General features: G+C 35.9%; 3 protein-coding genes across 3 annotated transcripts; 1 reads left to right on the plus strand and 2 right to left on the minus strand.

The window, feature by feature from the left end:
* Positions 1-1,002: 1,002 nt before the first annotated feature.
* LOC136813455 (extracellular calcium-sensing receptor-like) lies at positions 1,003-3,285 on the plus strand. The gene is made up of 2 exons (XM_067069977.1): positions 1,003-2,329; positions 2,694-3,285. Exons 1-2 carry the CDS (start codon positions 1,081-1,083, stop codon positions 3,209-3,211), a joined length of 1,767 nt encoding a protein of 588 aa, XP_066926078.1. The 5' UTR covers positions 1,003-1,080; the 3' UTR covers positions 3,212-3,285.
* A 167-nt stretch (positions 3,286-3,452) lies between these two features.
* On the minus strand, positions 3,453-7,629 carry LOC136813456 (uncharacterized PE-PGRS family protein PE_PGRS20-like). Its single transcript, XM_067069978.1, has 9 exons — positions 7,389-7,629; positions 6,990-7,079; positions 6,793-6,858; positions 6,494-6,538; positions 5,926-6,160; positions 5,546-5,782; positions 5,284-5,318; positions 4,661-4,716; positions 3,453-3,695 (listed from the first exon to the last, which is right to left on the minus strand). Exons 1-9 carry the CDS (start codon positions 7,464-7,466, stop codon positions 3,650-3,652), a joined length of 888 nt encoding a protein of 295 aa, XP_066926079.1. The 5' UTR covers positions 7,467-7,629; the 3' UTR covers positions 3,453-3,649.
* A 322-nt stretch (positions 7,630-7,951) lies between these two features.
* Positions 7,952-22,613, minus strand: LOC136813457 (nuclear inhibitor of protein phosphatase 1-like). Its single transcript, XM_067069979.1, has 7 exons — positions 22,477-22,613; positions 12,780-12,840; positions 10,762-10,915; positions 9,653-9,891; positions 9,094-9,229; positions 8,687-8,754; positions 7,952-8,433 (listed from the first exon to the last, which is right to left on the minus strand). The coding sequence occupies exons 1-7, from the start codon at positions 22,611-22,613 to the stop codon at positions 8,122-8,124; spliced, it is 1,107 nt and encodes a 368-aa protein (XP_066926080.1). The 3' UTR covers positions 7,952-8,121.
* Between the last annotated feature and the right edge of the window lie 551 nt (positions 22,614-23,164).

The following is a 23,164-nucleotide window of genomic DNA, read 5'->3' on the forward strand; positions in this document are numbered from 1 at the left end:
GAGTAAATACTACGCCCGCCCTCCGCCTTTTCATATTTATCCCGCCTCAAAAAATATTCCCTTTTTAGTGACGACGCGTCGTCTATGAAAAAGTGATTTAGCATTCCATGTGAAATCTTGTTTCACTTCAGGTGAGATATTTATGACGACAAAGAGAAAGAAATGAAAATTCAAGAGTAAGTTAATAACAGCAAAGTGGCAAAAAAACTTTTCAATGTAAAATAAATGAAAAAGAAATTCGAAGAAGAAAGCACATTGAAAACATATTATTTTCATTTTCAATATTTAGATGGCAAATATTTAGGTTGCTAGAAGTTTGTAATATATACCCTCGTTTTTCCTTGTTTCTCATGGGACCAAAGCTTTTTTTTGGGGAAAACAATTTCGGAACGAGAATAGGGTTTTTAAATCTTTCAGCAAAACCTTCTTTTTCTACAAGGTTTATATCATGCCATATACTTATGAATTTTCTCACGGATTGATTATACTATTGTACCTCATCCATGTACGACTTTAGATTTAAAAGAAGGTAAAGATGATGACATATCTGACTCTGACATTGAATGTTGCAATCTTTGGTGCAATCTATGTACCAAGTTATGGAGATACAACTCAATGTGTTGATAAAATCCCTGGTCATTTCTATCTAACAGTTCTTCAATCTCCATCGACGAATCAAGAGGATCCCGATCAAGTTCAAATCCAAAGTGTTATACAACAGTTTATCAACCTTATCAACGAAAATGTCGATATCAAAAACAAGACGATTGGATATCGAGATTGTTTATGCAGTGACCTGAACCTTGAATCGTATACCGTTATGAATCACACAATTGCATTATTTGTGCTGACATCTGCATATAGAAATCTCACATCTTCAATCAAAAATGTACCTGTGTTTATTGTAATTTCAGGATTAGAGGAAACAGTGTATTCGGAAAATCACTTCATGGTTCAACCAAGATTTTATGAGGAGATTCAACTCTTTGAACAAATGATACGAGAGATGCATTTAAACCACTTTGGCGTTGTAACATTTGTAACAATGATATATACGGAAATATTGCTGATTCAAAGTTTATGACAGTAATAACAAACATCAAATCATGTTTTGATTATATAAAACTTTCATCATCACCATCAACAAATGATCAAAATGTTGTAAATGACTTTTGGTTCAACAACCGAAAAAATGTCGTGTTATTATTTGGCAGTAAAGCAAACATAAACAACCTTTTCCAAACTTTAACAAATGATACAATCAGCAAAATAACATGGGTCGGCCATAGTGCTTGGACAAACTCACTCAAATTAAACAATACAAAGTATAAGAAGAATATTGAGAGGCTAGTGAAGCCAGTACTGACGTCGTATCATTTTCTGTTCACGGAAAAATTGAGAAATTCTTATTTTGATAGTCAACAGGAGTTGGGACTCATGCAAAATATCCTAAATGCGTTAGATATTATCACGCAAACTCTCGTACAAGTTGTCAATCAAACTGCCAATCTCAAAACATCTGAGAACACACCAAAGCCGTCGGAAAATACACCAATCGTTGTTACCAGAAGACTCGTCATTGAAAGATTCCAAGCTTTTCAAAACAACACGAATCACTTAGTTAGGTTCAACAGCAGTACAAACCAGAATGGTATTATTGCCTTTCCGAATTCGAATACATCAGATAATTTGAATTTATTAACTAGTGGTAACTATACTATAAAATGTGCTCAAAAAGAATGCGGATTCGACTATAAGAGTTCTTACGGCAATCTATCAACAAACACACCACGTCAAACAAAAACCTACAAATACTTTTGCATCAAATGCGAAAATAACGACGTATCCCCGTCATGTCGGCGTCAATACGAACATATCCAATACTACAGTACGTCAGCTTACGTCATCTACACAATCGTTACACTTGGTGTTCTAAGCGGCGTAACCATCTGCGTAATTTTCTACCGCTTCCGGAAAACACCTTACGTTAAAGCATCACATCAGAATATGTCATTAGTCCAGTTATTCGCTCATTTATTACTCTTCCTGGCTCCACTCATGTTTTTTGGAACACCGTCTGAGGCCTTGTGTACTGCACGTCCGATAGCGTTCGGTATTCTATTCACATTCATAATGGCAATGACGCTTACAAAAACACAGAAACTAAACTTCATCTTTCAAGCACGGATTCGGGTTTCGAAGAGACAAATTCAAATGTCACAAAAGATGGAAGTGTCTTTGATTCTGTTGATGATGTTTGTTCAGATGTGTATCGCTGGTCTGAGTTACCTCATGTCTTCATCAAGAGTGTTGGTCGTCGCTCATCAAGGTGAGATATTTTTAAAAAATTGATATGATAATCTTTTCTTGTCGCTATTAAAGAAGACGATGGTTTTTCTCGGAACACATTTGTTAATAACCCCTATTGAAGTCAATTTTTTCAGCGTTCAGACGGAATTCAATACATCATTTTCTCTGAGTTTTCGAGCAAAATAAGAAGTAAGGTATTTCAAATTTCCCTCAAAATTTACTGAAATTTGGCATATTTTGCTTGAGAGCATTAGGAAATAATTATGGTTAAATTCTGATTTCAAGCAAGAAACATCTCAAAATCTAGAAATCTAGAATATGAGATTTCCAGAGTTTCCCAGAATTCTCGATTACGTGATTTTTTAAAAGCCTTGCTTTTCCAGGTACAAAGGAATCAAACTACACCATCAAATGCAACACAGACGAAGAATTCTTCATTCAACTATTATTCGGTTTTCTTCTCTCCCTTATGTGTATGATCCAAGCATTCAAAGCTCGAAATTTACCCGAAAATTTCAACGAAACCAAACTCATCTTTATCACAATGTTTCTTTGTGATGTTGCTGTTTGTGTATGGTTTGCTATTCGTTTTACATCATCTGAAAGCAGTACGAGAGTGCATGCTGATGTTCTTTTGCTCCTGTCTATGAACTTTATCCTCTTGATCACAATGTACGGCCACAAATGTTGGATCATTATATTTCATCCGGAGCTCAACACAACGTCTGCATTCAAAGAAAACATCAAACAACACAATTTAAGGGAAATGGTACCGAGTCACGTGACCATGAACCATCGGGATAGCACGTTTTCCGGTATCACGAGTATTTCAACACCACCTGATTTGAGATCGACCATTGTGAGACATAGCATGGATAATCTTTCTTACACTCATAATTAGAGACAATTTCATCCATGATTGGGAAGTCAGTCTAATACGTATCCTCTATCAAAGGCTTATTACATGCATGATTAGTCAAAATAAGAAAAAGGAGGCCAAAAAACTGGGACCTTGCCAAATATCTTATAGTTTACACCGGAAAGTTTAAAAACAAATTAACCAGTCTCTTGGGGAATGGTTTGATCATAGCTTTTCTGGTTCTAAAGGGATATAACAACCAGAGATTGAGTGTGAGAAAATGTTGAGATAAAATTAATTGTTTATTTTAAAAATACAGTTTATTTTATTTCATCTGCGTATTTATTTATTTATCTATTACACAGTATATTTACATTATTAATCTTTGTGTATATCTTTAAAGCTAATTTGTTTAATTTCAAGATCATTAGAAAATATGCTGACTCGCCATATTTTCTTTCTGGTGTGCGAAGAACCACTTTATTGGTTCACTGGGTTTAACATTGGTAAATCACCTGGTGCAATGCTGAAAGAATTTACGAAATTTATGTTTACGGTTTATAATTTAAACCTCGTTTAACTATACTACATACCGGGTGACCCACGAAAAAGTTCAGCCGTTTCCCGACATCTTGAGGCCGAACAAATGTCCCAAAGTGCTTGGAGATTAGATATTTCGAAAGCAGATACCCTAACTTAAAATTTGAGCTATCACCTTTTAAATTTGACCAACTTGTTCTCTACTTATGAGCTTTTAAAGTCAAAATTCACTTTTCGGAAAGTGTAAAAAACACGTAAAAAAGAGGTATTAAATTTATGCAATCAATTAGAAAATCACTTACAAATTGACTTATTTAACGAGTTTTATGACATTAACAATTAATAAAAACACCTTTAAAAGTAATTTTTGTTTAAAACAAGACTAGTTTTTATAAAAATTGGCTTAAAGATTTTTTCCAAAAACTGTAAATCAAAAACGTCTAAAAATACCAAATTTGATACCCCTTTTTTACGCGTTTTTTACACTTTCCGAAAAGTGAATTTTGACTTTAAAAGCTCATAAGTAGAGAACAAGTTGGTCAAATTTAAAAGGTGATAGCTCAAATTTTAAGTTAGGGTATCTGCTTTCGAAATATCTAAACTCCAAGCACTTTGGGACATTTGTTCGGCCTCAAGATGTCGGGAAACGTCTGAACTTTTTCGTGGGTCACCCGGTAGAGTAAAAAAATCTTTGATTATAAGCTCACAATATCTTGACAAACCTGTATACTTTTTTTGGCGCACCCGGTAATGTGTTGATACGATAAATTTTACGGGATTATGCCGATAAAGTTAAATAGTATAAACGACTGTACACCTACGATTATTTTCTATCACGTCTGAGTTAATCGCCTAGTATGGTAGACTGGCAAATATGTCAAAAGAGAATTTATAAGAAAAAGACAAATTTGTCAAAAATTGTTGAACTTGATTCAAAAGTGCGTTACATACCTTTCTCGTTTGATACTGTTCGCATCGATGGTTGTTTGTTCTCCTCTAAAGAAGGACTGCATAAAAACAAAGAAAAGACTTCGATGAAGTAGACTATTCGTTGTCAAGAAAATGTCTGCGTACAAAAGACAAATAACACGAACAAGTAAACCAAGAAAACTTTTTAGAGATTTCGGTTGTTATAGCTATTTCTTAGAACATTTCTGACTGCAAGGAATCATTGTCATCATCATCCTTCGATTTAGGGCCGAAAGGACTTATGTTGGAAACAATAGCTTTTCCAAGCTTCCAAAATGAGCAAAGATAATGAATGATGGAAAATCTGACCATCTTTTGCCTTAAAATGGTCAAAAGATTTCTAGAAAATGCATCTTAACCCTTTAAGTGCCAATGTCGTATATATCAGACATGAGCTATGTAGGAGGGCGAAGCCCTCCTGTAATGCCCAGTTTGAGTTAGAAATCGTCATTTTTGGTCTAAATTCTGTCTAGATTCTGTCGTATCCATTATCAACGTGAAAAGTTTACAGTGAATAACGTTAAAGTAAACAGGCCTTCAGAGATGGTACTGAAAAGAAGACATTAGTGATCCCAAGAAAGGTAAAAGAATTATCAATGACTTACTGGTCGCATTGGAAGTTTTCCGTTGAATTCTTTCTCTGTGAAGTTAAAAACAAAATTAAGCTATTTTTTCGTATGAAAATATTCATTTTTATGCCTTAATTTGCGAAAGTTTATACTTGTGAAAAAGATTTTTATTGTCAAATTTGCGAAAGCAAATGTCATATATTTCGCGATTTTTTTGCCTCGCGAAAGTTTGTACGCCTATAGTGAAGTGATTTGGATTGTCTTATTGTCCAATTACTCAAAATTTATAATCACTTACTTGATCCAGAAACACCACCACCAGCTCCACCTCCGGCTCCACCAGAGTTAGACCCAGTGCCCCCTCCACCACCACCGCCGCCCCCACCAGCATTTGGAAAGCCAGGTGGGTTAGCGGGTGGCGCTTGAGCCTGTGGAGGGGGTGCAGCAGGTCCACTTGCTGGTAAAGGAGCACTAGCTTCAGTACTTTCAGCTTTATCGGCGCCACCACCACCACCTCCACCTCCACCTCCGCCACCTGTAATAACAGTAAATAATTGTTGTGATTATGTTATTGCCTTGGAATTTATAGAAAGAAATGGTCTCAAAAGGAACACAAAAAGGCAAGAATGGAAGTTGCTTTTATTAATCTGTTGCTGAAGATTTATAAAGTTTCCGTACCTGGATTTCCAACACCGCCACCTCCACCAAAGCCAGCTCCACCGCCTAATCCGTTATCACCCTCTTTGTCCCCACCTCCGTTTGGTTGATTGGAAGCGGTCTCTACACCTCCACCCATTCCTGTGCCACCCTCTGTGGCGTATCTTTCAAGGGCGGTCGTACGAGCAACCATTTCCATAATGTTTAAGTAATCGCATTCACTTGGTTGGCAAATTCCTGGATCACCTTTTACTCCCTATAGAGATTTGATGGAGAGAAATATGATTCCAAATGTCTTGACTATTATGGCTATTACCGCAAACTAAAGCAGTTTTCCAGACTTGAAACCAGAGAAAAAGTCACTTTGCTTTAAAAGGTTTTGCAGACTGGGGTCGCTTATAATCCACGAAATACAGTAATATTGAGGTTATGTAATAATACAATAATCGTAACAGGATAATATCAGTTTGTACAAAGTACAATTTGTATCTTCCATTAGCTTGTTTTGCTTATGTCTGAATAGTAGTCGTCTAGCATGCTAGACTTAAAGAAAAGCTCACAGGATAACGTAAGGTGTAAGAATGTATACCTCAAGACCGGGGGGACCAGCAGGCCCTTGTGGACCAGGAGCTCCCTATAATAGAAAAGCCAATCAGTAAGAAAGAAATTAAAAATTTGATGATCTAACTTAGATACAACACCAACTATAATCTCAAGCTAGCTTCTCAATTTCATTGTCTATCGAAATGAAAAATGATAATAATCTAATTTTGATTTGTCGGAAAGTTGAACAGAGTATGATAGAAATTTTATAAACAGTACCAGGTTTCGTGTCATAAAACTCCTGGTGGGTGTTGGGTAAAATAGAAAAGGTCTATTGACACTTACATCAGGCCCATCAGCGCCGTCCATACCATCGGCCCCTTTCATTTTGATTTGCATCGAATCGCCAAGCTGAAAAAGAAGAAAGTTTTGAATTCTAAAATGGAAATCTCCTGAACAACAACAAACCTTAAAAAAGAAACGCGTAGCGTCAAAGAAAATAGAGGAGGAGAAGAATAATAGAAAAGAATTTTCCCACTCACAATACTTTGTGGAGATGCTTCGATATTGAATCTTTTGGACGAGGGGAATGCATCATTGGTTTGATCCTTCTGTTTCTTTAGCTTGGCAATCTGGAAAAAAAGCAAAACGTTTAGTTAACATAATCACTTAAAATTACTAAATTAAGAATTGACAGAGGAAAGTTTTATAAAATATAGCGGTGATCTAATTTACAAACAACTTTTGACTACAATTTCAAAATTTCGATTGAACATTTCTAAAAACAGTTTTCAGGATTTCAGGTTCTCTATTGCTGGACAACAATATCAAGCACTACTACTCACCTGAGTCTAGTCAAGAGACAGAAACTTCTAAAAAAGATTCTACTCAATACGCAAATAAAAAACCATAATGTAAAACTGAGGGTGAAAATATCTTACCTTACTGCGTTTGTGCGAGCGCTTACAGAAACATAAACCCACCAACACACAAATCAACAAGATCTTTTCAAAATACATTTTTGTAGGATTATTAGAATCAGTTCCTCATTTCCAAGCCGCCATCTTCATTTTCTTCTTCTTCTTCTTTTGATTTCTGTACCATGTCATGCTGAAGGTGTGCACCATTTTTTAAAAAAGATTTGTTTTTGTTGTTTTGATCTTTCTCGTCTTTGTTTTAACTGTTTGTGTTTGAGAATAGGAAAAGAAGGTTGAAAGAACAAAAAATAAGAACTCAAGACTCTAATCTGTACCGAAACTAAGAACATACAGGGGAGGTTATTAAGTCAAGTTTCAGACTCCATATACTTTTGAAGCAGACTTTACTTCGCTCTTCACTCCAGTTGGCTCTATCCTATTCGATGTTTGGGACAGAGAATCTTCGTAGAGAAAAGTTCGTGAGTGTTTTATACCACTTCAGATCACTTTCCAGCTAAAGGGAACAATGTTTTATCTCGAATTACAGAAATATTTCAGTCATGAATGACACCTCAGAGCTTTTTCGATTTCGTTTTCCATAAATTTCTAATTAATATTCTAATCATCCTACTACTGAGCAAATACGAATGAATAAAAAAAGCATATGTACAAAAAGATTTGATCCATCTAAAACTATTGATTTCTCAACGTCTGTTGAAAATATTACCCTTGAAAAGAGAATGTACTATAGTGTTTCCTAAACACTCAATAAATTTTGTTGTCCTTTTGGTTTTCGTCCGGGCCATGCTTCCTTTTCGTATTTCTTTTTCATGGGGCCCGAGGGTCGTTCGATTTGTTCTGCCGGTCGCTCCTCGGCTGTCACGTGGACAGGGTTTCGTATACCAGCAAATAGACTGGGTTCTTCGACTTCAGGTGCGGATGTGATGCGAGGAATAAATGACTTGACAGTGGGGCTAGTGATGTCATTATCGTGATGCGATTCAGACTGATCGCGCGTTTTGTCGTTGTTGTGAGTGTCGTCGGATGAGTTACTCGCCGTTCTCGATTTCTTAGAGATTAATGCATAAACAGCTTATAATATAGCTATGAAAAATGTGATTCTAAGTAAAGTCAGAAAAACAAGTCAACATGATAGAATCTAAGGAAAATTATTATCCCCTATGACAATCATCCTAGATGGATGATAGCATGTCAAAAGTAAGACAATCAAATACAGAATTCTAGGTTTCTACACGGTCGCTTTTACCAAGAACTTTTTCAACCCCATAACTTTCAAAGAATAATTCGAATATTGAACTTACTTTGTGCGGTATGATGATTTCAGTGGAGACCAAATTACGAAAACGTCCGATAGATGGGTCGACATCCTCTACAAGCAAAGAAAAAAAAGTTTGAACAAAAGAACGAACGAGTACACATAACAAGATCTAAACAGATTTACAGGAACCTTTCCTCAGTGGTCAAAGCAAGGTTTTTCGTCTGAGACAGAAAATGGATTTTACACAGTAAATTAGCACACATTTTTGAAATGTTGGTGAATTATGTAGAATTTTGAAACGGAAAAGCCTCTTTATATACTTCTGTGAGACGGACATCCGTCTGAAACGGAAGAACTTTGAACGCTGCTTTTTCAGTGGTTACAATATCTGATTAAACTCTGACCTGTTTGACAGTGAAGATAACGAAAAAAATCAAGCAATTTATTTACCAGGGTTGATAACTTCTTCTTCATTGTTGAACGAAACATTGCACCCTTTGCGCTTCCGTGATTGGTTAAGATTCCCTTCGTCGATGGGTAGTGTTGAAATTCGTCGATTGTGTGCCGTGTTGAATTCTGTTAAATCCTATAACAACAGTGGCAGGCACGAGTGTAGTTTGACATTTAAAAAGGGTGGAAAATAACTAGAAAACATCATCTACACTATAAACATTAACTACATAGGTCAGGTTCAATCCACACTCGATTAGAGTCTCTTATACAAGTAAGGTCATAATTTTCTTTTGATACGGCGCCCTATTGTGTTTACAAATAGGGCGCCCTATTTATAAAAACACGCAACTTTGTTGTCATTCCTAGTCCATTGTCACGATGCACGGTCCTTAAAAAACGAGATAGATTTTTCGACAGATCGTTTGTTTTAACACGTCCCTTTAGAGCATAAGCGTGGTGTGCAGAAAGCAATCACAATCCGATTTTATTTTACTTAATAAGACTAGCATTTCCCTTATAAGGAATTCAGATAAGACATGGTCTACTGGCAGCTTACATGAAGTTCGTTCTCAGCTTCTGGTAGACCAAGCAAACTGACGGATGAAACATCATTTTCGTTGTTTTCTGTGTTCGTCGATGTGTTGAGTGACATGTCTAACGCGCTGTTTGGAATGTTGGGTTTTTCACGCAGTGACCACGTTCTTGTTGATGCTCCGAAATGAAACGATTCGTCGAGCGGTAATTGCATTGGCTTGTTGGCTTCCACTTTTATTGATCCCATGAACGTCCCGTGAGCTGTAAAAAAAGTATTATTAGTATAATTAGTATATTCCGGAAAGAAATTTAGCCGCTACTCCTTCATTCGAGGAGGTCATCCCCCCCCCCCGGTGATTCGTTAAAATTTTGGATAAATCCTTAGACATCAAACCCAAGTCCCCCAACGATTCTTGAATAGCCTACAAAATATGACAGCATATCGTCAAAAATATGACCAGTCGATTTCAAGCAATCATGGATAAAAAACAATAAGAAGATAATTATAATAGACCTTATTTGATATTAACCGCCAGGATAAAATTTTTATAAACCAACGTTGATCGTGATGTTAATCGTGATCGAAATAGCAGTCAAAAGGCGACCCAGTGGCTGCTCTTTCGATAACCTACCCGAAGTCCGAAGGTAAAGGCGGTTACCCCACTTACCCTTGATCCTTCTCTTTAACAGGTATCAAGAACTATTTTGGAGTCCCGTCAGGGATTGAACCCTTCCTCACCGTACCCGAATGTTCTACCTAAAGACTACAAATCACCTTCGATGTCATCAAACTTCATTAATAAACACTTCTAAATTAAAATACATCACGCATATGTCCTAAAAGTATTCAGTTTGCCTAGCTGGGGGAGGGGTACGATAATTTATGGACAAACAGTACACTTTTTTTATAAACAACTCCAATTTTCAGGTCAGGGTTGTGGTTTAATAGCATTCAAGCTCATTTTCTGGAAAATTTGCTTTGACCAGCCCTGATATCAAACCATAATCATGTTTATTGGGTCAAGGGCTATTATTTGGCTTGGTTAGATTATATCTAAGAAGCTTTTACTTTATTAGATAGGGAAAAAATTGAGGACTTAGCGACCTGCTTATAAAAACTACTGTACTCACTACTTCCCAGATCTACAAGGAACATTCTCTCTAAATGTTTGTGGTAAACCATGACCGCGTGCACTCTTGAACATGACGTATGGTCGATGGTGAAATCGATAAATTCTCGTTGCCGTCCAAAGAAGAAATGTGTTTTCCCGTCAATAATGAATTTCTATAAAAGAAAAATCAAACATTGTCATTATTTCCTCGGTCTTAGTTAAATAAACTCTGTGATGTACAGTTTAGAAGAAGGCTGCCAGTATGGTAATTTCTTCGAACATAACGCACCATTTCATACAATCAGCATCATTGTCGGTGTTCTAACTATAATGTTGAGCCTCATTGAAATATTTCTTCACAGTCGAGAAATGAGAAGAGAGACACACAAGTCCTATATTTATTTGTTGAATTTGGCTTTATCAGACTTCACAACAAGACTTTGTGTTGCATATGGAGCATTTCCATACAGACCCCCAAAAACATTATAATTGGCTTTCACCGCTATCAATGTATCCTAATATCGCAGTAGTTAGAGTCTTGTGATGTCAATCTTTAGCTTGACAGCTCTTACAGTGGATAGAGTGTTAGCTGTAACACGCCCTTTCTATCACCGTACCATGAAAAAGAAATATGCTTTCATTGTTTGTGCTTTAGCACGGATGACCTCTTTAATACTCGTCTTTCTGAATGTTTTCTTAACCGCAGATCATCCATTCCATTCTCTTTACATTGGAGAGGTATCTGACGATGGAAGCAACGATATCGTATCCATCAAGTATTATGAGATATCGCAGAAAATCTCTTACATAGAGACAAAGCTTTTAAATACTAAAAAAACAGTATCGATTAGATATCTCTTAGAATTACTCCATCAAACAAATGAAACTGATATAGATTGGCTAAAATATTCGATAATTATGTACGGTGTAGTTCATGTGTATTTGAGTGAAGTCGTTCGGGATAACCCGTATGGATACCGTTCACAAGAACAGGGAGAATTAGAATACAAAATCATCCCAGCACTTATTTATACTACACTCGTCATTTTATTGGCAGCTTATTTCCTAATCTGGTATAAAATGAGAAAAAGTCATATACAGTCAAATTCAGTTGCCAATAGTGATATCCGAAGGGCCAAAGAGAAACGGTCTATCGTTCTAGCTATTAGCATAGTGGTAGCTTGTTCATGTTGCTGGCTTCCGCTTGCTATCTTCTGTACTGTATTCGTATATACTGGTCGAATTTTGCGCGTGATAGAAGGTGATGTACCGGATAATGAAATAGTTTATATTATACCGATAGTATTGAACCCGCTGATCAACTCTTTTTTGTATTTCAACGTGATGAAGAAGAATAATCGGTGTGATATTTTCAAAAAGTTTGGCAGAATATTCCCAAGAAGACACCAGGACAGACGAGAAAAATACGTTTCTTTCTGATTATCAAAAAAAATAATCTGTATGACGTATAGTATTTCGACGTTTTCTATTAAATAAAGTAAATATCTAGGTCAAGGATCTTTAACATTTCTTTGAGAAGCGGTAATTTTTATCTTTAAATCCAAACCTTTGAAAACTCACGTTCTTTATTCTTTAACCCCTGTCTAGTTTCATCAAACTTCTTCACAAAATAGTCTTCTCACCATTCAACACATCACTCTTCTTCAGAAATAGAAATCTGACTTTCAAAGAGCCAAAATGCTAAATTTTATCTTAAAAATTATCTATTAAGAGTTTACATTTTTCTCAACGTGGTAGAGACCTAGATTTGGTGAAAAAATAAGCATATCACTTAGCTTTGGTCATTGGTGGGTTGTGTACTTGGGAAGATTTTTCGAGATCTTTTATCAAGTATTTAACACTAAAAGTCTTAAATCTTTTTAAGAATCTACATATCACAAAAATAATTTTAGCTTGATTCCAAAACATAGCTAAGCATAATTGAGCCTGTTTTCCAAAAAAAAATATGCTTATAAAAAATATGTAAAACCATAAATTGTGCTTTTACCAAATATTGTAAAGTAAAACAGGTCATACCTCAATCAGCTTTCCTTCTTTCAAAACATCCAAATGCATGCCAGTTGGTGGTTTGCCTGCCCTAAAAATGATGGGACAAAAAATTATAAAAATACAGCTGAATCCAACTATCAAAGGTCTTTCTTTTGGTACATTTTTAATGTCCTTCAATTTTTTTTAAATTTAACCTCAATTAAGACAAGTCAGTTAATGTTTGAAATGCTGACCAACTTGAACTTTTAGTGGGGTCGTTTAGCATAATTTACGGGAAAAAAATAAGATCTAGCTGAAACTTTCTCCAGACCTTTTCTATAGGATGGTTATGCCTCAGGAAAAAATCCCCTAAAATCCCACTTGTGGAACATCCCTTTTGGGACATTTCTTTTTTCCCCAGGCAAAACCCTAAGGGCGAAATTTTTTGAAAATTTCAAACTCATTTTCAGACATTATCAAGTATACCATTCGAAAGCTCTCGAAAAACTATATAGAAGACTTCTGAACGGGTATATAGCCGATTTCATTACCTAACTCAAGATAATTCACGCAGAAGATGCTATTTATGGTCAATTTTAGACCAAAATGAGGCGAAAAGTGGAACTTGCAAATGAAATATGCACAGGATGAAAAATTAGAAAATTAATAAAAATTAGAAAATTAATAAAATCTAGGCAGGGGACATTTTTTTTCTGATTTTCCAGAAGCATCTGGCGACGAACTTTTTTTGAATATCTGCTGCTCAACCATAATTTTAGGACCCCTTCTAAATCTGTTGTTCAGCTAAAATCTACTTCCTGTTCCTAGAAAAAGTGTATTCAATCTGCAGTTCTGTCCTCCTCAGTTTTTCTCATCTGCTGTTCCACCATTCTCCATTGAGCCATTCCAGAAAATTTTCGTTACCCCCGTCGGACGACGTACATTTTAAAAAGTTTTCTACAGTTGGAAATAATTTTTTTTTTCCAGGGGTGGTCGAAAATTCTGATGAAAACCATGTACATTCGCAAAATGCGTCGGAAATTCCACTCTTTTTTGCCGTTTTAAATTCAATTGCCTTGGAAATTCATACATTTTCTTCTCTTGCCTTGGAAATTTTGAATTTTGGTGAAAGCTTTTTCCCTAGGAAATCCCGTGTTGTCCGCCCGAAAATAAGATCTTATCTGATGTACCGCTTGATGGCTCCCTTTGTTGAAAATTTATCTTTTAGTGTTTCCCCCTTTTGCCTGACCTAGAAAATCTGATGTTCATATTGAATACGTCATCATCTAAAAATCATTATCAGGTGAATACTTGTTGATATCCTTTATCTAAAAAATATTATCTGCTGTTTAACGTCAACAAACAGCAGATAATTTGAAGAAACAAAGCCATCCTAGAAAATGGGGTATGCTGGTCAGTTTCAAAAGAAAACCCACCACCTGGCAAACTCAATCCACAAAGCGCAGCAGATCTAGTCAACTGCTCTAACTTGGGACGATTGGTCGTTGTCGACCGAGTGACGTCAAACGCTCCATCATTTTGCCACTAATTTGGTCTTCTTTGTTTAAGACATTTGCGTGTGTTCCACTACAGATTTTTTTCATATTTTGATTTAAAAGCCCCTACCGTAACTTGGTCTAATGTCGACATCCCTCCTCTAATTCAGACACCCTTTTTTTCAGCTGAAATTTATAGAAAAGTTGAAACTGTTTTTCTTTGCTTAGTGGTCAGAGAGGATCAATCCTTTTTCAATCAGGGATTCAAGCTTTCATATTATTCCTGTCTCTAAAGAAAGGGTGTCGCTGTCGAAATTAGAAGAGGGATTTCGATATTAGACTAACTTACGGTACTCTGTGCGAAAGAGAAATCGTGTATTTTTTAATACACCATTCATTAACTCACATCAAATGACTTTGGAGGTTCGGTGAAATGGTGGCCGAATTACCGTCCCATGTTTTGTCAGATAGTCCCACACACAAAGTTAAATTTTTTTTCAAAACCTATCCTATCTTGTAGAGCTTTGAAAAAGAAAGAAAATGAGGGGTCATAGGCCTCCAGAGGATAAGTGGTTGTAAATATATTCAAATTTTAGTGTCAAAAATTTGACTAAAAATGTCAAAAAAAAGGTTAGGAAAATAGCTTTAGAAAAATTCGAAAGATGTGTCAAAAAAGAAAAAAAAGAAATTTTCCAATCACGCTTCTTCAATTTTGCATATCTCTTTCTCTAGTGTAGCTAGAGACCTTAAATTTGGAGGGAGAATTCTTTGATGGTGATATAATATTACTATATAAAAATATTTGTAAAATATTTAGTATATTTATCAAAATAACGAAAGATATATCATTTTTTGAAAAAAGAAGACATTGTATTGTTTTATTTTTGTTTTTGAAGAAAAGTAGCTTGGAAAAGCTTGAAATGAGTCAAAAAAGGTGGTATGACCCATTTTCAAGGGGCCTCTGGAAATGGAGGAACAAAAAGTTATAAGTAAAGAATAAGTTTTTCTGAAAGGAGAAACCCCAAATGAAAAGAAAATCCATTTCGACTGAAATAAAAACTTTTTTTTGGGATATTCCCATGCAAAAGAAGCAAAAAAGTGAAAAAAACTACATGAAAATGAAAGAACTAAAATTAGCGAATGTGAATTTGAATTCCTCACCCTTTTTCTGATAAACATACAAAGTTTCAGCCTTCAAATACATTTTCCTCCATTTCCAGAAACATTTGTTCATCGATACTGTGAGTGGTCCTATATCCGACAGCCCTGCCTAAATCCGACCCCTCAAATGACTGCTATGAAAAAAATTCTATGTTTACAAACATTCCCTCTCCAAGTTGAGCAATAAACTATTGCAAGAACTCTCGAAACAAAACATCTAAGAAGATTACTATAATGTCAAAATGTCAATTAATGTGATAAAAAAAGTGTGAGTTTTGTAAAAATAATTACCTCTATTATTCTGAATCTGTTGCTCGTGTTTGAAAAGTTAACAATTTTGTAACAAAAAATTATGTTTTGTATTAGGAAGCATTGTTATTTCTATTTGGTTCAATTGGTTCAGTGTATCAAATCTCTCAGTTTAGTTGACACTTTGGTATCTTCATTGCGTCACGGTGAGAGAGATTTGTTTATATTTTAGTTTGTATCTTTGAAAGACCCCATCGGATTTAGGCAAGGCTGTCGGATTTAGGACCACTCACGGTAATTGCAATTTTTTCTCCCATCGGTAAACAATTTTTAAAATGTTGCAAAACGTTCGGCATTTTACCAATTTGCCATCTAGCCCGTGTCCACAGTGTTATCTGTAACGCTGGAAAGCTAAGATCATGGTCTTTCTTTTAGTAAAAACCGGAACGCTTTAGCATACATAGAAAAAAAGTTCAAAGGGTTCAAAGTTCACGGAAAAATGAAAATGAAACATTTGGTTTGACGTCAACAAAAGTTGCAAGACTTCTGGAGTCGCTAAGTTAGAGCAGTTGACAGTATTTTCCAGGCAGTGTCAACAGAACCCTATCGAACCGATTTTCGTTATCGAACCATCGAACTTTATCCAACAAGATCGAACGATAGCTGTTCGATTACTGAACCCGATCGAACAGCTATCGAACTTTACGAAAATTTCTTGATAAGTTCGATTTAGTTCGATGAGTGTTTTTTGTTCGATGAGTTCGATGTGGTTCAATGAAAGTTCAATGTGGTTCGATGATTGTGTCGGATTAATTCTACTTTTCTTTACCTTTCAGAAAAGCACATTTGACAACTTTTTTCACTTCTAAAGTTTCATTGTTTTTATATAAAAGATTCATCATAGCCATTATATTATAACAAATTCAGTGACCTAGACCCCTTTGAAGTTTGCCAATGGGCCAAAATATCCCAAATTTTAGTCATTTTTGGAGCAATGTTAAGAAATTTTTTAAGTCAAGATGAAAAATTAATGGTAGGAGACCACATAGGTTTATCTTTTGATCCTAAAAGACCAGGCGGTTGTCTTTCAGGAACAGAAGAGTTGGAGGTCAGACAATGTTGGGATTGCTAGGAAAATTGGGCCAAAGTTGGTACTTTTTTGAGACCTCATTGGCTTTTCAGGCCTCTAGGAGCCAGTAGGGCCAGAATTTTTTATTGCAATCACTTCAAATGAATAGACCAGGGACTAAACTACCAGAAATTATTGTTTTGAGCAGTAACAAACTCCCCTGGGACAGGTCAGATGGCTCTAAAATACCCCTAAAATCAAATTTGTAGTGTTTTTGTGACATCATAACTCCAGCTACCATTTTGAAAATTTTGATTTTTTTTGAAAATTGTATAGTTTACTGGCCATAGTTTCAGAATCACCAAAAATCAATTCCTTATTTGGATTTTAGAAAGAATGGTTCCATGTCAAAAGACTTTTTAAGTGCAATGCCCAAAAAATGACAATAACTTCAAATTATGGATTTTCAGATCAAAATATTTTGGGATTTTACTCAGTTCTTTGTACTTAACAACATATCAAAAAATGAAAAAAATCTAAGTTTCAAACTATTGGACCTGCCCCGCTCTTAAAAAACTGGCTGTTAAATTCTAAGTTTCGTGACGTAATGTTACGTAATGTTTATGACGTCATAATACAGGTTTTTGGGCTATAACTTCTTATAGCCTCAAGTTAAATTTTTCATACACCTATCTCGTTGATCTACATCACAAGGCGCTTCTTTCCAGCTATGTTTGACATTTTGAAAGTGAGTGGAACTGTTTCACTTTTACCTTGGACACGCTGTAACTCACTTGAGGGCACTGTATGCTTCACTCATTATTGCTCATTTGAAATAATAGAGATGACACTTTCTTTAAAGAAAGTAATAAAAATTAAAATCTTTTTTTTTTACAAATTAAAGATGGGATAGATATAGGATGGCCCCTGAGAATGGCCAGTGGGCGGCCACCAATACGCCAGGCTGCATCATTTGAAAAAATTACCGCACGCCTGACTTCATTTTAACTGGTTTTAGGCGTGTGATTTATAGCACGTCTAGTGTGATTTAGGCGAGTGATGGCGTGTGGTCAAAAATTTTCAAATTTCAGGCCTAATTTCAAAACTTAAACGAAGCAAAGGGTAGATTGAGAAACCAGAAAAAATGAAATGAACTAATATATTCCGAATACATTTCATAATCTTTTATTTTTATTTTTGTTGTTACAGACAAAAGATTAAAACTAGAGAAAGTTTGCTGAAGGTTATCAAAGTTTCAATCCCTCACTTTAGGTATATTTTCAAGTCATTCATCGTCAGAAGAATTGTTTTCACCTTCACTATCGTAGTAGTCATCATTAATAGATTCATTATCATCATTAGTATCGAGAACATCACTGTCTTCGTCATCAGAAAGCTCAATTGATTCAACCTCTTTCTGCTTTTTGGGTGAGGAAGCAGTTTCATCATTGTTATCATCGAGCTTTCTTTTTCTTGTGGTAGAGAGATAAATTTGGCAAGCTCTCTCTAAAATCTCATCTCTGTCTTGTTTCGACCAATTTTTTATCATTAATTTTCACTCGCATTCTCATTTCTAATACTTCATGAGAGGTGTTGAGCCTCCGATCAGAGAGCATTAAGGTGAGAATGCTGAATGCCCTCTCTACACTGGAATTAGACCCTGATAAACAAAACATTAATTCAAGGAGCAAACAGAAGTTTGGAAATACCTTTCTTTTATATAAAAGAACACTCTTCCAAACTTCAGCTGCTGTTTTCATTAAAAGGTTTTGTTTAACATGGACCTTGACTTTCTTCCAGTCTCTTAGAGCACTTTCAAGATGGAAGTTCTTGGTTTTCAGAGGTGTTTTGAAGTGCTCTGCGAACTCTTTAATTTGGTCAACTCCAAACACCTTCTCATCTGACCAAGTTTCAGGATTGCACCACCCTAAAACCTTAAAAATCTCCTCCTTCAAGTTGGCAATTCTTTCACTGAGCAGCTCAATCAAGCTGTTTGCAACAACCGCCCTCGCATTTTGAGCAGCAGTTATGGTGGCCGGGGATAGATTTGTCATTTCAAATCGGTCGAAATTAATTTCTTTTGGTTTTTGATTAACCAACAGTTTCAATTTGTCCCCAGGAGAATCGAAGTGACCTTTCAGACTGAAACCTCCTTTATCAGAGGGCACAAGGACATAGTTTTGAAGGTGGCTATCAATCTCCGTTTCTGTGTTGTCAACATCACCTTCTGAGTATTCCTTTAGGTATGCTGAAGACAATTTGATTGAGGAATCGATTTCAAACGGCAACAAAAGCTCACCTTCAAACACTTTTGAAGCAGGGATCTTTTCAAGAACATCAAGATAACAACATGTTAATATTATTATATCTGTAACTCCTGAAGTTCTTTAAAATACCCTGAATCTTTGCCTTTGTTTGAGGCTTAGTCTTTTTGTCAGCTTCAACATTTTCATAAGCCAAAATAAATGCTGGTCAAGTACTGAGGAAGCTTGTGAAGGCCCGTCTTCGATGGCCAACAAACCTTGTTCCTGCCATTTTTGGCAAGGTATAATGCTGGATTCCCAAGACTCCACATGCTTTTTCGACCTCACTCTTTATTTTACCAGAGTCTCTCAGCAGGTAGAAATTTGTCAAGTAGAAAGAATCTATGTCCTTGAAGACACTGTCAGAGAAGGCTTCCTTGACAGCTAACTCTACCCTGTGGTTGATACAGTGTATTTTGACTAGCCACTCTCTTCCTTCACCTAATCGAGTCATCAGTCCAGACAGACGACCAGTATTTACACTTGCACCATCATCAGCAGTGACTGAAACAAGATTAGTTTGATAATCAGACAGCGGGTATATGCCTTTAGATTCATCAAAAATGTTATCTATCGCAGATTTGAGTGATTCAGTATCTGTTCCTCCCCATTCTGCCATTTCGATGAGAGATGCCCAAAAGTAGCTCGGAACCCCTATTAAATGAAAAAGACATTAACTTCATTTGACAAATAACAAAAAGTACAGACTTCTTATAAAAGAAAAACAAGGACTTCTTTATGTTGAGAGATTAAAAGGTTGAGAAATTTCCGATCAGGCGAAGGCACATTCCTTGAAAGATTAATTAGATAAGAAAATTGCAAAGAAGAAGAAATGTAGACAATGAATGAGCCTTAAAATATGTCTAAGATATTTATGACGTCAGTAAACAAGAAGAAAAAAAGTTCTTTAAACAAAATATAGAGAGAGAGATTCTGTACACAAATCTTATGACGTTAAACAAAATTTTATAAAAAGAATGTTAAAATGATGCAGGGGTGTAACATTTTTATAAAGAAATGATGATGCGGAGAAAAAAGAATAACAACAGCCCCAGTTCAACAAAATCTTTCATTTTAATTTGACTGTATAAAGGATAACTTCTTAATTAAAAAAGGAACACCAGCTGTTAACTCTTTACTCCCTAAGATGTTTCCAAAAGGCAGACAACTAGAGCCAGATAAAAGTTACACAAGTGTGCTGATATTATGCTAGTTTATAAGCAACAAAAACTTACCGTTTCTCTCGAGACGCACCATGACCATTTCTTTGTCACTTTGGGTTTTTCGAGCTTGGCTGCCATCTGATAGAATCCCAAAGAAGCTAGAGCTAGCAATGATAACAGCTACTTTCTCTGTCACTGCTTTGTTTATAGCCGTTAAAAATTTGCGGCAAGAACGTGAATCATCTTTACCTGTAAAACCAATTCAACAATTATGTTGATCCAATATTATGATGATTTGATGCTGTAAAACCTTTCAGTGTACGCATGTTTAAATAGAAAAGGATGTTTAGATGTCCCCTAAAAGTTTTAATACAATAACAAAGCTCCTAATAATCTCGGATTTGGTTAGTTTATTCTCTTTGCGAGTTATTATTACCATAGATTAATCTAGTGCCATTTTCCCTTTGTACTTTAACCAGGGTCTTGAATTGCCTCGATGGTAGGGTAGACTCCGTTGTCATTGTGTATGCTGTCCGTATCATCTTTTTGTAAGCGTCGTCGCTCGCTTTTCTTAATGCCGACTGAATCTTAGGCTGGGTTGTTGAAGAGGATTTGTTTGATAATACTCGTTCTTGATGAGGCTCCGCGCTATCCAGAGTGCAGGCAAATTGGTGGCAAGAACCCTGAATATGTCGGGTTATCTAAGAAAACAATTCATTATAACACTTTTTTTTCTATCAGAACAATTTTATAAGAATAATGAGGCTCAACAATGACGAAAAATATGGGCAATTTTTTCCAATACAAACCCTGGAAAACATCCTCAATTTTTTGAGTCTTCAGTCGAATAAGTGCTGAATTAATGAATTAATGAAATTAGGGTACAGGCCCAGAAATACACAAAATTTGCCCTAAAAATAAGAATAGTATGAGACTTAAAGTGACAAAAGGAACACTCATTGCGAGGCTCGTTGGTTGAATGAAAGATACAGGGTTCTATAAAACAGATTTTTACCTATGGTGCTTTGTAACTGAGTTCGTTCCATCAATTAAAGCTTTCACAGATGTCTTTGTTGAGCCTTTAATAGTAGATGAGTTTTGAATTTCTTTCTTATACTTTGCACACACCTTGCACCACACAAAATTTACAAGTTTTCCTCCATTTCTCTCAAAAGTTTCGTATCCAACAGTATCCAATAACTTGGGAAACATCGTAACTTAAAAACGTTTTTAGAGATATTAAATTATTTTTGGTCTCACGAGCAGCCATGTTTAAAACGTTCGTTCAGTACGCAGTCCTAACCGTAAATGAACTTTCAGACTTCTTAAAAGACTTCTGAAAACACGCGATTTTAACTTTTTTAAGAGAAGGTTTAATAAAATGTGCTTACTTTATATTGTTTAAGATAGTACATGACTGCCCTTATATGGTCATTTATGTTTTTATTTATTTATTTACAAGACAGAGAGAGTTGATTACAAAGAACAAAAGGCTCTTCATTCTCGTTCCACTTCTTCTTGTTTCGAAACAATTTCGCAATCTCACAAAATCTTTTTAAAGAACATTTACCTATGACGTAAAAAGCGTAAATAAAATGATTTTGTTAGGTTCAGTGAGGCGTGCGATTGATCGCTCGCCTCAATAAAAATGTTGTTTTTTAGACGTGCTGTTTATCGAACGTCTGGAATTTTTTAGGCGTGTGTGGAGGCGCGCGTGTGCGATCGCAAGCCTCAAATGATGCAGCCTGATACGCCCTCGGAATATAAATAAAAAATTGGGCAGCAAGGTATAAATCGATGTAATAGAACCAATCGAACTTCATCGATCTTGGAACTGATCGAACCTCAATCGTATTCATCGAACTGCGATCGAACTATAATTGTATAATCGAACAGTCATCAAACTTTACGCAAGTTTTCCTGGTTCGATAGGTGTTTGATTGGGTTTGGTAATCGAACAGCTATTGTGCGATAGGGATCGATTAGTTCCATAATCAAACAGTTGGATTGAGACAACACCGCCTGGTATTTCGTTGTACAAAAATGGCTCGACGGGTGATTCTTATTTTCTTGTGTTTAGCCAGGCTATATTTTAGAAAGGCAAGGCAGCGTCAGTTGGTGGCCAAAAAAGGCACTTTTTCTTGTGCTGTTCCACTAAAAAGGCTGTTTTTACCAATATTTTAGTAATTCTTCAGGTGGGGGAAACGTCCGATAACCGGACGCTTAAAGGGCATGAACAATGGCCTTAAACACCTTCAAAAAACATCCTTGAAGGTTTAAGACATCATGCAAAAATATTCTTACCATTTTGGAACTACATAGGTAGGTTTTACAGCTGGAATGGGAACCACAGGTTGCCTAGATTTTGATGATCTCCTTTTTTTGTCCGCCATCTTGAAATCTCGTGTTTTGTTTATATTACCTGAAGTGAAACAGAACATTCCCGCTATTTTATCCACGATTGCTTGCTAGGTGGGCGCTTTCGGCGTATAGTAAAATGATAATAAATACCTTATCGGCCGCCCATAAAGCTCTGAAGGAGCGGGCAGCGGGCCAATATAAAATATATAAATATATAATATTTTCCCGACCTTCAGAGCTTTAGCGTGTCGGAAGAAAATTTCTACATCGAGTACCAGATAAATACCTATCGTACTCTGTACCACCATAGAGTGTGTCTCACGTTTATCGTAGCGTAGCGTAATGAATTTTAAATTGAAATTAGCCGTAGACCCGTTGGTTTGTTTGTAGACTATGAAAAACCGGGCACTTTATAAAGTTGATATCGGGAGCTACATTTACGATTTTCTGAAATTTGACATTAAACTCAGGTGAAAATTAACGATTATTATAAAATTCAATATATATCGTCTTGTCCCTGGCTTTCCATGCCGAAAAACTTTTTCAAGCATACTCCTCTCAACCACATACACGCCAGAGAATACAACTGGTGATACACTAGGCAGGAAAAGTGTTTAGCTTCCACTTTCCT

This window comes from Clytia hemisphaerica, unplaced genomic scaffold (genome assembly GCF_902728285.1).
Source record: "Clytia hemisphaerica strain Z4C2 unplaced genomic scaffold, Clytia hemisphaerica genome assembly, whole genome shotgun sequence".
Taxonomy (NCBI): Eukaryota; Metazoa; Cnidaria; class Hydrozoa; order Leptothecata; family Clytiidae; genus Clytia; species Clytia hemisphaerica.